Genomic DNA, 16,132 nt, shown 5'->3' with positions numbered 1-16,132 from the left:
CATAACTACTTTCTTCCAGAGCAATATCATCAATTTTAGGAAAGCCATAGTCTGAAGCCAAATGGAGGAAGTTCTCCCCCACCCCATGAAGGTACAGTATTTTTATTATCTAGAAACATATTCCATCAACCTGTTTCTGTGTGTTCTATTAGCCTCAATTCACTGAGATCATTCAAAAGTTTTCCAAATATTTGTGTGTTACCAAGATTTATTTTTATAACTTCCACACTTACTACTATTTTTGACATGCAATAAATGGTATGAAATATTTGTTCCTTTAATGCTGCTTTAACTATTGATATCTAATGGGTACAAGCAGAATGTGAAGTGACTTTCTTTCAGACTAACCCTGAGGTATAATAAATATTATTTCCATCTGAGGGTAAAGTTAATATTGACACTGCTGAAAAGCAGCAAATCGTTCCTGGGTACATGGAAAAAATAGAGTAGAAAAATGTTCAATTTAATCAGCAAAATTAACACCTTCTTCATTACTGAAAGGCAGAAAGTTTTAAATTCAGGATTTATCTCATATGTAAAAGGTCTTATGAAATTCTAATAGTCACACACAAACCTAATGTTTACAGATAGGCCACATGTCAAACCACTATTTCAGTTAAGAGTTAGACCTACAATACATAGTTATTAAAAGTATTTCAAGACTGCTTTTTAAAGAAAGACCAGTTCTGGGTCTGGAGAGATGGCTCAGTGGTTAAGAGCACTGGCTGTTCTTCCCAACAACCTTGGTTTGATTCGCAGCACCCACATTGGGCAGCTGGTAACCACATGAAATTCCAGTTCTAGGGGATACAGCGCCATCTATTGGCCTCTGTGGACCCAGGCAAATATACAATGCACTGAAATACATACAGACAAAACACCTATATACATAAAATACATATTTTTAAAAATTCAGTCAAGTGTGAAAGCAGGGCTTTTCTGTGAAGAAAAAGAAAAAGAAAGTCTTCAGAACTATTTATGGGGAAAGAAATAGCAGTAGTCATGATTAGAAAGGGCTTTAATAAAAACATGTATCTCAAAACACTAGGATAAGAAAGAACCATTACCAACCAGGTGGTGGCAGCGCACACCTTTAATCCCAGCACTCGAGAGGCAGAGGCAGGTGGATCGCTGTGAGTTCGAGGCCAGCCTGGTCTACAAAGTGAGTCCAGGACAGCCAAGGCTATACAGAGAAACCCTGTCTCAGGAGAGAGAGAGAGAGAGAGAGAGAGAGAGAGAGAGAGAGAGAGAGAGAGAGAGAGAGAGAATTATTACCATTCTTCATCAGAAACTTACTACTAATATACAGTCCAATGCATAATAAATTATAGTCATATATATATGCACTTACTTTGCCAAAACAGTCATAAAGTTTAATGAAGTTAACTCTCAGCAGGCAGATTTATGTCTATCTATTTAATATGAATGAAGAAAATAAAAAATATTTAACAACAAACATGATGCATTCACCATTAGAACATGTCCACTAATTGTAAAATACTCAATTTGGTAAATTATTTGCTTTACGATGTCCACGCAGCTTTCTGACACTTCCTGTATTTGGAACCTGCATTATATCTTGAGATAGGCCTGGCAAACTCAGCCTCATATATAGCCAAGGAATTAATCAAAAGTTGGTACTTTCTGGCACCACCAGGTTTAATTGCTTGGACTTGGGTTAGTTAATAGGCATAAGGCCAGTGAAACATGCCAAAGAAAAATACAGTAAATTTAGTACTTACTGCCTTGAGGTCTTCATTAACATGAGTATCATTCATTATAAACTCTGGATAGCCAACTTTTGCCAAAACAGCTCTTGCCTATAAAAAGAAAAATGAGAAATATGATGTCAGAATTTTCTCACTTAAATCATTAATAATCACTGGATATAGGGCTTCACTTTTCATCTGAAAACTCCATTGACTCAATGTCTTCTATATGCAAGCCACTGTAAAAGGCAAAAAATGAATACTTCCACCCTGATCTCAATGTGCTACAAATGAAGTGAATGCAGCAAATAACTTTTGTAAGCATGAAGATGTTAGTGAGAATGGATACCCTTGTTATTAAAATCCATGGGAGAGACCATTCCCTTGGGGCGGGGTGGAATGCAAGTCTGAGAGAACAGACACAATTTCAAAAATACAGAGCAGAAAGGAAGAATCTGGAAATGGAAACAATGAACAGACAATAACAGACTGCAAACAGAGCTGATAAATGTGAATGTCTGAAATGCTTTTAAAAATTCTAAATGACTCAATAGCAAAAAAAAAAAAAAAAAAAAAAAAAAAAAAAAAACACAAGTTTTTTAAAAGAATCTAAAAATTGGTTTTCATACACACATATGCAGCAGGTATGTAAAAGGGAATAATTTAACATCACTAATCATTATAGAGATGCAAATGAAAAGCACAAGGAACTATTATCTGGCATGTGGTAAGCTGGCTATTATAAAAAAGAGATGGTGGGGATTTGAAAAACTAAAGAAACCTTACCTATTGATGCAGCCACTGTGGAAACAAACTGATCAAAAGACTAAAACCAGCAATTCCTCTACTGGGTAGAGCCATAGTTAATAGGTATCCAAAGAAAATTAAGTCAGTATATCACAGAGCCATTTTCACTCTTATGCTCATTGTAGTAGCCAAGAAGTAGAAATGACCTATTGATTGATGAATATGAATAAAGTGTAGAATACACAAACACATATACACACAGTGATATAATATTCAGGCATGAAAGAGTCATAAAATCAGAGGTCATTATGGAAACTGAAATACATTAGATGCAGAAAGAGAAGTACTGCTTAAAGTCTTACAGCAGTAATAAAGCAGACCTGTGAACTGACCTGGGGCCTGCTGCAAAGCTCAGAAGCTCATGTTTGTAGGCAAACTCCAAGTCCACATTGATCCACATGGTTAGTTGAATGTATAGATTTTTTAATGTTTTCACCACAAAAGTAATAAATATGTAAAGTGATATATATGCTAATTGATTTCAATTAGCCAGTCTACAGTGCATACCTATGTCAAAACATCTTGGTGCACTTCATGAATATGTAAAACGTCATCTCACAATTTAAATAAATTAATATGACAGACAGGTATATAGGAAATTCATGGATTATTCATGGAAACTCCCCAGTGCCATGCTAACAAGTGTTTTGTTGTTGTTGTTATTCAGATAAGTGAGGGTTAAATATTTCCAAGAGGAATGAAGAAAAGATGAGTCATGCATCAGGATGATTATCCATGCAGCTCTGTGTGTGATGTCCAGAACACCAGAAAGATCAGAGGCAGGGGGTCCAGAATAATTTAAGATGCATCACGTCATAGCCTTCCACTTGATAGACAGAGGTACTAATGATTACCTTCTTTGTTTTGCAGCATGCAAGGAATTGATAAAAGGACAAATCATTGTGAGTGCCTGTCTAAAGCAATGACTGGCAAACTGTAGCTTCCAGACTAATTTCAGCCCTCCTCTTCTACCTGTTTTCATAAATAAAATTATGCTGGAACACAGCCACACTCACTCATTTACCTATCATCTATAATAGCCTCTGTGCTACAACTTTTGAGCTGAGTCGTTGAAACAAAAACCCTAGAGAAACTTTGCAGCTCAAGGTGAAACCTTTTCTGCCCATGTTCCTAGATTCTGAGTTCCACAAAATAAAATAAATTAAAATAAAATGAGATTAAAAAAAAAAAGCAACGCACAATCGTGTTGCAAGTACACTGTCTGGGCTCTACACACACTCTTTGGGATGTCTTTTATCACTTGTATATAGATAGCCCTCCCTAGATTCTTTTCTTTATAACTGTTTTTAGTTAAAATAGAATTACATCATTTTCCTGCCTACAGCCCCTCTCTGCAACCCTCCCTTAAACTCCTTCCTTCCTCTCATGCCCCCCACATTCTCAAGTTGATAGCCTACTTTTGCTTATTATTGTTAAACACACACACACACACACGCACACACACACACACGAATCCATTTTTGGTTGTGTGTGGCTTAAAGGCTGACTGCTCCTCACTGAACAAATAATAATGGTGTGTTATCACTTGGAGAAGCTAATTCTCCTTCTCCCAGCAGTCATTAGTTGTCTGTAAATCTTTGTGTTAGGGTGGGACCCGGCAATTTTTTTCCCTTCCATGTTGATATTACCATGCTCTGGTCCTGTTTCTGTAGCCATTTCTAGAATCCTGTCTTTTCTAATTGCCAGTACCAAAGACTCTGAAGGCCTACCTATGACCACAGCTTGTTCTGTTGGTCTGCCTTCTATCATTCATACAAGCAACCCTTAGCCAATGGCTGTGGCAGGATCATTAAAAGCCTAGCATCTCCACTTCAATTCAGAACCAGTTCAGAGATCTTCCCAATTCCTCCCAGGAATAGGCTACTTAGGAAATATCTTCTGAAATTCATCCTCCCCTCAGCTCATCCCTGTCTTGGTCTAGTTTCTCCCATTCCCCTGATGCTTTCACTTGCAAGTATTTGCTAAATAAATCACTTGCATATGAGTCCATATCTCCAGGTCTGCCTTCAGGTGAGCTGTCAAAAGACCCAGGCAGCTCCAGTCCCATTTGCTCTATTCCAGCAAAGCCTCAATGCAAAACCTGTGACCTCCAACACTACTGTGGCTAATGACATTTCTTCCATAGTTCTTTCTAAATCATCTCACTCAAAGAATAGAGTAAGGTAGTACATCTCCCGTGTTTCCTTTGAGATAATATAAATATTAAATATCATCAGAAACTTCCAACTCAAGATTTATGATTTTACAAATACCAAAAGACACAGCCTTAATAGGTTTTTACTGTTCCAGGGACTCACATATAATACAGATCAAAATCTGCCTTCAAAAGCCTGTAAGCTACTCTAAAAGCTTAATATGATAACAGGATGTTACTGCTCTCCCAAGACCACAAAACAATGTCACATGTCTATAAGTTACCTCTTTCTAAAAGCGCTTACTTTCCTAGTTGCAGCTAAGTTCTCAGTATAATTTACTGACTCACTATAAGCAATATGCGTCATTTTAGCAAATAAAGAATTGAAGACAGTTTTCTCCAGCATACACCCCCAAAAATATACAAGACAAGCTGAGTCATGCACAGTTGTTTTCTGAACACTGGCCTTTCCAAAGCATATCAGTGAATTATGCATTCTTTTTTAAACTGCACACTCTGGGGCCTCACTGCACTATAGAGTTTCACAGAATACATTAACTCCTGTACTGTATATGTATAGCACTGAATTCTTATTTATTTAGCATCACCTTAACTTAAAGAGAATCAGAAAAGAAATACAGAGAATCCATATTTCCCTACCAGGAATACATAAATAAAATGGGGCAATGATTCTAATAGCAGACTGCTAACAGCCCAGTAGAATATGCTTTTTCTTTTTTAAAATGTATATGGATACCTATATTCCGACTCAAATGCTCCTTCTACCCAAGTTTGTTGTGAATTCCACACCATTCCAATGCATCATTTTACATTTTCCCCCTGAAAACCTTTAGCTGCATTGCTCAAAACTGCACTGGGCATGACTCTAGATCAACACAGGGCCTTGGCAGGAAGAAAAGATGGGCATGTCATTTACTCACTGTAGCAGCATTAGTGAGGCCCATGGGCATCCGCAAACAGTAGATAGAACACTTTACCATCAACTTCACAGCATTCTCTCAGGAAGAACCGTTCGGTAACAGGCAGCAGTGACCACTGGCAGCTTGGCCTTTATTTCACAGCGTTGAATGCTTACATAACCCCTCTAATCACTCACCTTAAACATTTTCCTGCATGATACACTTAGAAATGTGTCTGCTTTCCTGCATACAGACTAAGGCAAATAGTGACACATCACTTCCCAACATATTCAGAATGAGAAAAATGATCCACCAGTAATTGAATGGTTTGTTGAAGGGCAAAGTATAAGTTAGAAATGCCTGAAATCAATTATCCCACTGGTTACAACAAGAGAGAGAAGCAAGCCACCATACAAATACTGAGGAAATAATGGGATGAATATCTAACAGATGGCATATGAGATCCAGTGAGAAACATTTTCCTGGCTATTTGAGGCTGATAAAAAAAAAACCTAAGCATTTTCTATAACTAGTTATTTCCATCCATTATTCCATGCACACATCTGGAGAGAAGCTGCACTTGACAGCTGGTCATCCCTCCCCTGTGGAAAAGACATAAGCAGATGATGATCTTCATTACCTCTGTGTCTATAGGCAAGTATTTCTCTTCCAAAGTCAAAACTGCCTAGTGTCTCAGATAGATAGATAGATAGATAGATAGATAGATAGATAGATAGATATGGAGATAAAGACATATTCTACCATCATTCTTTTATACCATCAGTTTTGATCAGGATGATAATAGGCTAAACCAAAGATCATCCACAGATTCCTTAACAGCTGGATTTGACTATAGGATGAAATTTGGGTCAATGGCATCAAAATTAAACTGTTTTGTGCATTTCTGAGAATCTATTTTAAAAGAGAATAGATGTGGCTAGGACAGGCTTCCTGTCTTTAGTCCAGGGCTTCTCAATGTCAGCAGTATTGACAATGAAGCCAAATAATGCTTGTGTGGGTTTGTCCTGTAGGCTCTTGGATATTTATCAGCACCATTGCCTTGAACAAACTAAATTCCAGTTGCAATCCCCATATAAACTGTGACAACCAGAACTATAGAGATGTCAAATACTCGTGGGAGGGGTGACAAAGCACCATCAGTTAAGAATCTCTGGAGTGCTGATGTAATGCCGGTGGTAGAACAGCTAGGCTTTCAAGCACAAGGCAACAAACAGGATGAAGAAAGCTAAGTGTCAAACATGGCAGCACGAAAAGCAGATAGCATGTGGCAGCTAATCCATTAGCTGTCACTGGGGCTTCAAAAATGTATGATAAAATATGTGACTGATACCAATCCAATATTAAGCTTGAAAATAGCTACATTTAACATGCCTGAAAGTGCTGGCTTGGATGTCTTCCCTTCATTCCTCCACAACATGAAGAAAATAAATTATTTGAAGTATTACATGTCATGTTTTCCATTATCAGTAGTGGAATGTAATTTCTACATGGTTCCGTTTTATCAGGTATGTTTGAGAAAGAGGAAAATAGTCCCTCCCTCGAGGTGCTGTCTGTAAGAGTTCAGTAATGGTATTATATATAAGAATAGTTTTCAATTCCTTGGTCCAAAGAACATAATGAGTAAATGCTCATATATGTTAGTTGTAGACTACACAGAGAACATAGAAACATAACTACTTCCAAGGATTCAGCATGTTGAAGCATCTTTCAGGGGAGTGTAAGATACCTCCAAAACAAGTACCTAAAATCCTCTGTGAAACAATGCCATTCTTTTTAGTCATAGGTTTCAAGGAGCCATAGTCATGGCGAGAGAGAAAATAACAAGAGAAAATGGTACCACAAGAAAAGTTGTGGCCTGTGGATGGAGATATACACCTCTGACCTTCCTGAACCATAGCAGAAGATTTCCCTAATAAGGTCAAAGTCTGCACATTTGCCAGAAGAAACAAGGCTTTTCAATTCTGCTTCCAAGCCAGAGGATTCTTTTAAGGGTTACTACATATATACCACTGAAAAAGAGAGATAAGGCACAGCATAAAATCTAACTCTAGGAAAAATAAGGTTTTCTCTACCCAGGAAAGCAAATGTCCCAGCTTTTCTTTCACTTGTGGATCATATATTTTACACAGAGACACAAACTTATGTATGTGTGGGACATAAATGTAAAAATGAAACTGTCTATGGAAAAGAAGATAACTAATAAGATGGGGGAGGTCAAGGGCCATGTGAGGAATGTGGTCAAAGCATGATCGTGTTTAATTGTCCTTATGAAATACAGTACCAGGCACAGTGAATTTACACCAGTTAAAAATTAAGGTTGTCATTAGCATCCATCATCATGGCTCATACATTCTCACTCTTTCTCTTTCCCATGCCTTCCAACAACTGCCAGGCCCCATGTGTTCATACCACGTGTTCTAGCATACTCACATTAGCCTTTCTGAAGCAATATACTATGCTCCAGAGTCATCTCACCCTTCCCTCTTCATCCATCGAAACTATTATTCCTTCAAAACACTAACCCATTAGCTATTACTGGGGCCTCAAAACAATTTATAATAAAATGTGAGTGACTAATAGCAATCTAATACATTCACCCTGAGAAACAGCTATATTTAAAAGAGTAGTTTATTAGCCAAATGGATGAATCCAATCTTAAGGGTGGTTTTTGTTAGTGGAGAGAACTTTCTTGCTGTTAAGAATCAAATTAAAGCCACAGCCTATTCAACTTAATCACCACTGTGTTCCAAAATGAAATGCAATGTCAAGCACAGAGCAAATGAACAATGTTCAATAAATACTGATTCATATTATAGGGAATTCAGCTAAGAAATTCACTCTAAACAGTGTCACCAACAATATCACACAATATAAAATGTTATATTTTATATTTAACCTTTAAATAGGAAAGATCTAACATATGATCAAGAACACCATTCAATAGCTAATATCAAAAACTTAAGTGACAGCACATGCTGGAGAGCATGTGGAGAAAGGAGAATACTGCTTCATTACTGGTAGGAGTGCAAACTTGTACAATCACTTTGGAAATCAATCTGATGCTTTCTCAGAAAAGTGGGAATAGTGTTATCTCAAGACCCAACTATACCATTCCCTGGCATATACCCAAAAGATGCTCCACCTTACAACAAGGGCAGTTACTCAGCTATGTTCATAGAAGCTTTATGTGTAATAGTCAGAATCTAGAGACAACCCAGATGCCCCTCAACAGAAGAATAGATAACGGAAGTGTGGTACATTTATACAGTGGAATACTACTCAGCTATTAAAAACAAGGAAATCTTGAAATTTGCAGGCAAATGGATAGAACTAGAAATGATCATTCTGAGTGAGGTAACCCAGACCCAGAAAGGCACACTTGGTATGTACTTATAATCGGATATTATCCATATAGTATACGATAACCATACTAAAATCCACAGAGCCAAAGAAGCCAAGGAGGGCCTTTGTGATGATGCTTGAATCTCACTCAGAACAGGAATTATAATAGACATCTGAAGTAGATGGAAGGAGGGATTTGGGTGGGAAAGGGTGTGGGGAGGATAAAGGGAGTAGGGATAAGGTGGGTGGAGAGAGGAATTGAGCAGGTGAGGGAAAGAACTGGAAGAGAGAATAGAAATCAGTGGGGGGCATCTCTGGGAGTCTAAGAGGGTGACCCAAGCTGAGGCTCCAAGCAACAGGTATTAAGGAGCATAAAGTCCTGTAGCCAGGTTGGACTCCCAGCAGAGGGAGTAGGACACTGACCCATACACAAAACCATTGACCCAAATTTGTCTTGCCTACAAGAAGCGTAGGGGCAAAGATGAAACAGGGATTGAAAGAATGACAAACCCGTGACTGGCCCATCTTGAGATCCACCCACGGGAAAGGGCAGACCACTGTCACTATATTAATGATACTGTGCTATGCTTGCAAATAGGAGTATAGCATGACTGTCTTCAGAGAGGCTTTATCTGGCAGCTAATGGAGTCAGATACAGAAACCCAGCTTGGGGAATTCTGTGGAAATGTGGGAGGAAGAATAGAGAGAGCTGGAGGGGTCAAGGACACCACAAGAAGACCTATAGTATAATCTAACCTGGGCCCACAGGGGCTCATGGAGACTGAATCACCAGTCAAAGAGCTTGCTTGCATGGACAGAACCCAGACACCCTACACATATATAGCAAATGTGCAGCTTTTTCATCATGCGAGTCCCCCAACAATAGGAAAAGGGCTGTCTCTGAGTCTGATACCAACCACTGGGTCACTTTCTTCTTTCTGGGCTGCCCTGTCATTCCCATGTGGGAGAAGATGTGCTTAGTCTTGCTATGACTTGAGATATCACAATGGATGGGAGCCAGTTAAAGGCCTCCCTTTTTCTGAGAGGAAGGAGAGTGGGTAATGAGAAGAGGGGGTCGGGAAGTAAGATTTGGAGTAGAGGAGGGAGAGTCCTGGGGTTGGGATATAAAGTGATAAAAGAAAGAAAGAAAGAAACAGAGAAAGAAAGAAAGAAAGAAAGAAAGAAAGAAAGAAAGAAAGAAAGAAAGAAATGAAATGAAAAAAGAAAAGAAACAAACAAGCAAAAGAAAGAACACAATTCAATGTTGCTCACATCAATCTACTGAAATCATATTAACTTTGCCACAGCATAAAAACATTAAGGAGATTTGTGAGAGACTAAAGAGCCTCTAGAAAATGAAGTGAAACATGAATCTACTGAAATCATTCCTGATGAACAAAACCATAATTTTCATATATGGTAGTCTTCCCATATGGATGATTTGACTTTTCGTGGTGTCCATTGCACGCAAACAGCTGATATCCAAATATCAATGGAAAAAAACAGAAATAAAATAATAATAATAAAATTTAAAAATCTTAAGTTTTGGGGTTGGAGAGATGGCTCAGAGGCTAAGAGCACTGTCTGTTTTTCTAAAGGTCCTGAGTTCAATTCCCAGCAACCACATGCTGGCTCACAGCCACCTATAATGAGATCTGGCGTCCAATTCTGGCATGCAGGCACACATGAAGGCATAACACTATGTAAATAATAAATGAATAAATAAATAAATAATTTCTAAGTTTTAAATCAGATATTGTCCTGAGTAGCATGATAAAACCTTGCATTGTCACAAGGTTTACTTCCAATACATTGAAAGCGGTATTGCAGGCTGTTTAGGATAAATAAGTTATACAAGTTGATTATTAGCTGATCAGATAATGGTCATGTCAATTGCTAGTCTATTTTTATCACAAGAATATACATCTTAGGTGCAGCAGATGATATGATTCTACAGAAAGATAAGGTACGATAGTTAGATAAGGTCTTCAAAACCCTCAGAGACATGCAGAATATGACGTTTAAAAATGTTTTTATTAGCTTAAAGATTCACTGACAGTGAAACAGGTTAACTCCTGGCAATACCCAGCCTACTTCAAAGAGGATGATGAGCATCAAAGAACCTCCTTGTGAAGATGGCTTCAAATGTGGCAAACAAGCCACTGATGAAAATGTCCTCGTTTCTACCACAGACAGAATTCTGCCTAAAAAAAGGGCAAGTTTGGATGCAGGCGAAAGTTCACAGCTCAACTCTTACAAGACAGAGTAATCAAGTCCTCAATAATTCCTACCTCACAAATATGTCTGTCAGATATATTGGGCCAGAAAGCTAAAGATGATGCTCTAATGGTATAGAGAGTTCTGGGTGACTGTCAGATAGCAAACTGTCTCTGTCCTCTTCTCATTTGGAAAGCTACTAACCTGCACTTCCTATATACTCAGCTAATCAAGTTTATTCCTTCTCAAGTCTTTGATGGAGTTGAAAACCAGGTAGCTTAGTTTTACAATGAAGCTTAATTGTTTAGGAGTTAAGATGTTTTTAGGTCTAGATAGATGTTTTAAGTTGATAATGATAAAATGTGATGGAGATTGATTTACATTCAGAATTTTAGATGCACCAAGATAGGAAAGATGTTTTCTTCAAAGCTGTCAAATACAAATAGCCAAAACACTAAGAATATGACATTTATATAATTCCTGATTGTGTCATGGTTCTTCTTGCTATAGGTAGTTTATTGTTTATATATATAATAATATAAATATATATGTTAAAAATAAAAAATGTTTTTTAAAAACCTTGCATTGTCATACTTTCATACATTGTCATACCAGGAATACAAACTATCCCTTTGTTCACTCTTCCTTACACTGGTATTGTTAGGTTATTTTATCACAACAATGAGCTTCACTAACAGTGTGTGTGTGTGTATGTGTGTGTGTGTGTATCTGTGTGTGGATGCAGGTGTGTGTCTCTGTGTGTTTTAGTAAGTATATGTGTGTGTTTGTCTGTCTGTGTGAGTGTGTGTATGTATGTATCTATGTGTGTCCCTTGCACTAAAATCTTAGGGATACAGCTTTAAGCATTACAAGTGCTTTCTGTGAAGACAACAGAAAGTTCATAAAGGAAAAATTATTTCTTTAAGGCACAGACAATGGCTATCACAAATGAACTCAGAAAACCAATGAACATGGAAAATGTAATACATGATATGATTTAAAACTCTCAAGTCACCCCTGCCTTCCCAGAATTTTCCACAAGGTACACTACAACTTGATAATGCTGGAGGGAAGAACATAACCAAATATGATCCTGCTTTTTCTGCCTGAGAGCTCTGCAAAGGCATATAATTTTGACACACATGACCAAACTGATTTAAAGACTGGTCAGGTTGACTGCCTTACTCCTGAATTTGCAAAGCCACTTAGTATTAAGCTGCTCTACAGAAAGCAAGATGGCAAGCTCATTTGTTCTAATCCCTACAGACTTGGCTATGGAGGAAAGTCACATACATTCTCAAATATCTTGCGTGCCTCACATCAAAGGGATCACTTTAATCACTTAATTAAACAGCTTTGTGTCTAGTCTACACAGTTAAGTCTCTTCACATATTTTTGTCTTTTCTATTAATTTAACTAACATAAGAAAAATGGAACAAGTGCTTGCTGCTCTTTTACAAACAATTTTTAGAGCAACTTTCTTAAGCTCGCAGTAGCTTTGAAAGCGTCAGTCAGGCTTAACCATGCCAAGACCTCATTTTCTCTGATGAGTTCTGTAATAACTATTAAACATCAATCAAAATTCTGTGCTGTAAACACCCAGAAGTTTAGGAAACTGTGCAAGTATTACACTATCCTTCAAAACAAAGGCAGTTTCTGCAATGCCAGACAGATGATTGGCTCAAGCACATATCTTGGCTGGAAATCTTACCCTGTGCAAAGCTAATGGCATTGGTGAAAATTGGCCTGGGAACAGCTTTAATATCCTTTAGGGCTATCAGAATGCCACAAATAATAACAATGCAGTAATCTAACAAATCACATTTTGTCCTCTTGATAAGAATGACACTGATTTATTATAAGTTTTCAAAAGCTGTAATTCTGAGAATTGCTTTTGGGGTGTGGTTCACAAGCTAATACGTCATGCTAGCGTGAGGAGAACTAAACATCACCATAAATCAGATGTCTTTTCAAGTACTAGCCATAGTTCTGGGTCTCTATGAACTAGAACACAGGAATGGTCAAATTTCAGCTTATCCATCCTTAATCCTGCTTGAGTAATGCCCCATATAATAGCTACCACTAATTTCTAACATGCATAATATTCCAGGAAAGGCAAGTTCCAAATTGCAAATAAGGACCAGGACTGAAAATATGAACTTCATGTTATGTTGGAAATTAATAGTTTCTCCTACCTCAAAAACAAAACAAAAGAAATCAAAATTACTTAGGCACAAATAAATCAGAATTTAGCCAAGCTGCCATTCGATACTTTCTCGATATCTCTGTGATACTCTGGTGACATATGTTAGCTCAGTACCCCAACAAAGTTAAAGACAGTAACATTTGGGTTTTCTTAGTGAACAGTTGTAACAGTTAGTAAAAATGAAACTCAGAACCCTAATCACCCCACTCTTAATTCACAAAGAAGCACATATCTCCTGCTGAAGGTTGGGGCAATATTACTTTAATGAGAGGTACAATACTCATTTGTTTCCTTTAAAGTTGAACAAAACAGCAGCCACAAAAAGTAGCTTTTGAATCCATGTTTTTGTTCATTTTAAATTCATTCATGGAGTTTTTACAAGTAGACCAGCTGCAATACCTGTTCACATGAATACCCTAGATCTCTGTGAGGACAAACCTCACTTGTTCAGACAGAGCCAAAACAGTATGAGCTGAGGGCCAAGAAAATCCTATATCATGGTTAGGTTTTACACAAGCCAAAGTCAATTATGTTTTTCACTGTCTCCCCTACACAGACTCTACATCAAAGGTCATCAAACTATACTCTGCAGACTGAAACCAGCCTAGCTCTTAGTTTTGTAAAGACAGGGTTTTTGTTAGACTGTGCTACTGTGGTAAGGGATTATTTTGAGCTGAAGGCATCTAAGAATCAGGGGAAGCAGTAAGAAGCTTTCTGTGTTCTCCTTATCTACCTAAAAGCAGAGTTTTCCAAAACAATTCAACTGTCACAAATAGCCCTCCCTTTAAGAAAGGCAGTTTCCTGTTGCCACAGAGAGGGGAGATGCGCCATCTTCTGACATGAAAAGTTGATGCCAGAATGACAGCATGCAACAGAACTGCAGTAAATTTTACCTTCTATTAGCTTCTCCCATATACTTCTTAGACTTCTTCTATTGGTTAACCCATTCTTATTCTTTTGTGGATGTACATGTATACAAGCACACACACACACACACACACACACACACACACACACATGCACACGCACACACACACATGGTTGGGAGGTAATGATTCAGCCCAAGACCTTATTCATGGTGGTCAAATGCTGTATAACTGACCTACACTGAAATCCCTTCTTTTCTCATTCTTAACCTACTATGAAAGCTCCAAATTCTAATGATATTTCTGGACCACACTGCCTGGCAGTTATCTTGCTTATCCATAATATAATCAGTATTATAGTCAGTAAAATCCACAGAAGCCCCCACCAACAAAAGCTAAACCAAAGGCGGTAGAGGAGGAAAAGTTTTTTTTTTCTCCCTGGCAACAGCCTACTCTTCTACATATGGCCTGTAGCCACTTGCAAGCTACAAAAGTAAGTTGAGTAGGTGTTACAGAGACCATATGGTCTACACAAGCTTCAAACATTTACTATTTGGCTCTTTACAGGAAAAGTTTTGCCAACCCTCTTCCGCATAAAAGGTTACTAAAATTTCAAAACCTAGTAGTAAAGATAGCAATATAAGATATGTAAGTTTTTCAGAGCTTTAAGGTAATTTGATAATGATTATGTCAGTAACATACAATGACTATTAATGGTTTGTTGAGGTAAATTATCTGAGCCTTGAAACAGAGACAATATACAAATATTAAGCAAAAATGGGAATAAATGTCATGGAAAATACATCCATGCACTTTTGGGAAAGAAGAAAAAATAAACGATTAAAAAGCATTTTAAAATGTCAAGATCCAAAGAGCTTAGAAATGCACCTGCAATACCTAGGCCCTAACACTGAACATAGCTCCAAGAAATTTAATCAGCTACTTAATCCTCCTCCAATCATTAAATTACCTATTTAAACAGGAGGCAAGTTGGAGATTAGCTTAAATAAACACATCCCCTTCTCTCATCAGCAGTTCAATGGAATGGAAATTGCCTCCGTTCTTTCTGGTAAGGTTTAGCTCTGATAGGAGCAATACTTTACTGTCTAAAAAATGTCTGGAGCCACCTAGATATTTCATTGGGTAAAGGCACTTCACTTGTCACTCAAGTATAATGACCTGAGTTCAATCTCCAGAACCAACAATGGGAGAAAACCAACTTTGTCCTTTTTGACATTACATATGCACAAACACACACACACACACACACACACACACACACACACATTGGAAAACCTTCTAAACATTCCTCCTGATTACATAGAGGGAGAGCAAATGAAACAATTTTGGTGAATTATTAAATTTGACAAGTATAATTTGCTTTGTCGATACAGAGCTATGATCCTAGTACTCAGAAAATTGAGGCAGAAGGATCTCAGTTTTGAGATTAGTTCCTGATGCAAGATCCTGACTCAAAACACACAAGAAAATAATGTAAGTATGAAATACCACACAGCTTTTAAAAAAATATTTCTGAGATTATAATAAAATTCAACTATTTCTTCTGTTCCTTTTCTTACTCCAAACTCTCCCAAGTACCCAGCTTATCCCTTTTCAAATGTATATGTGTTCTCTTGCTCTGTCGCTCTCATGTCTGTGTATATAGTATAAGATATTCTTAAATACATGTGTAGAACTTTTTTAAAAAAAGAAAGGGATAAGTCAGTTTTCTTTAATGATGTGACCCTTGGTAGAATAATCATACATGAACGAGTGCAGGTCCCCAGGCAGACTCGATGGGGGGGGGGGAAGTAATTTAGAAATTGGGTGGGTAGCGATGGAAATTTGGAGAAGGTGAGAAGAGAGCATTGGAAGAATGAAAATGTTTA

At 37.6% G+C, this 16,132-nt stretch overlaps 1 protein-coding gene across 1 annotated transcript in view; it reads right to left on the bottom strand.

The window, feature by feature from the left end:
• Positions 1-16,132, bottom strand: part of Phex (phosphate regulating endopeptidase X-linked) — a 208,194-nt gene that overhangs the window by 73,993 nt on the left and 118,069 nt on the right. Inside the window, exon 13 of the mRNA XM_051142004.1 lies at positions 1,743-1,820. Coding sequence (XP_050997961.1) covers positions 1,743-1,820 — 78 coding nt within the window. The remainder of the gene's footprint in view (positions 1-1,742; positions 1,821-16,132) is intronic.

Source organism: Acomys russatus, chromosome X (assembly GCF_903995435.1).
Source record: "Acomys russatus chromosome X, mAcoRus1.1, whole genome shotgun sequence".
In the NCBI taxonomy this organism is placed as follows: Eukaryota; Metazoa; Chordata; class Mammalia; order Rodentia; family Muridae; genus Acomys; species Acomys russatus.
The sequence above is the reverse complement of the archived record's forward strand: the minus strand, read 5'-3'. Positions and strand labels throughout refer to the sequence as shown.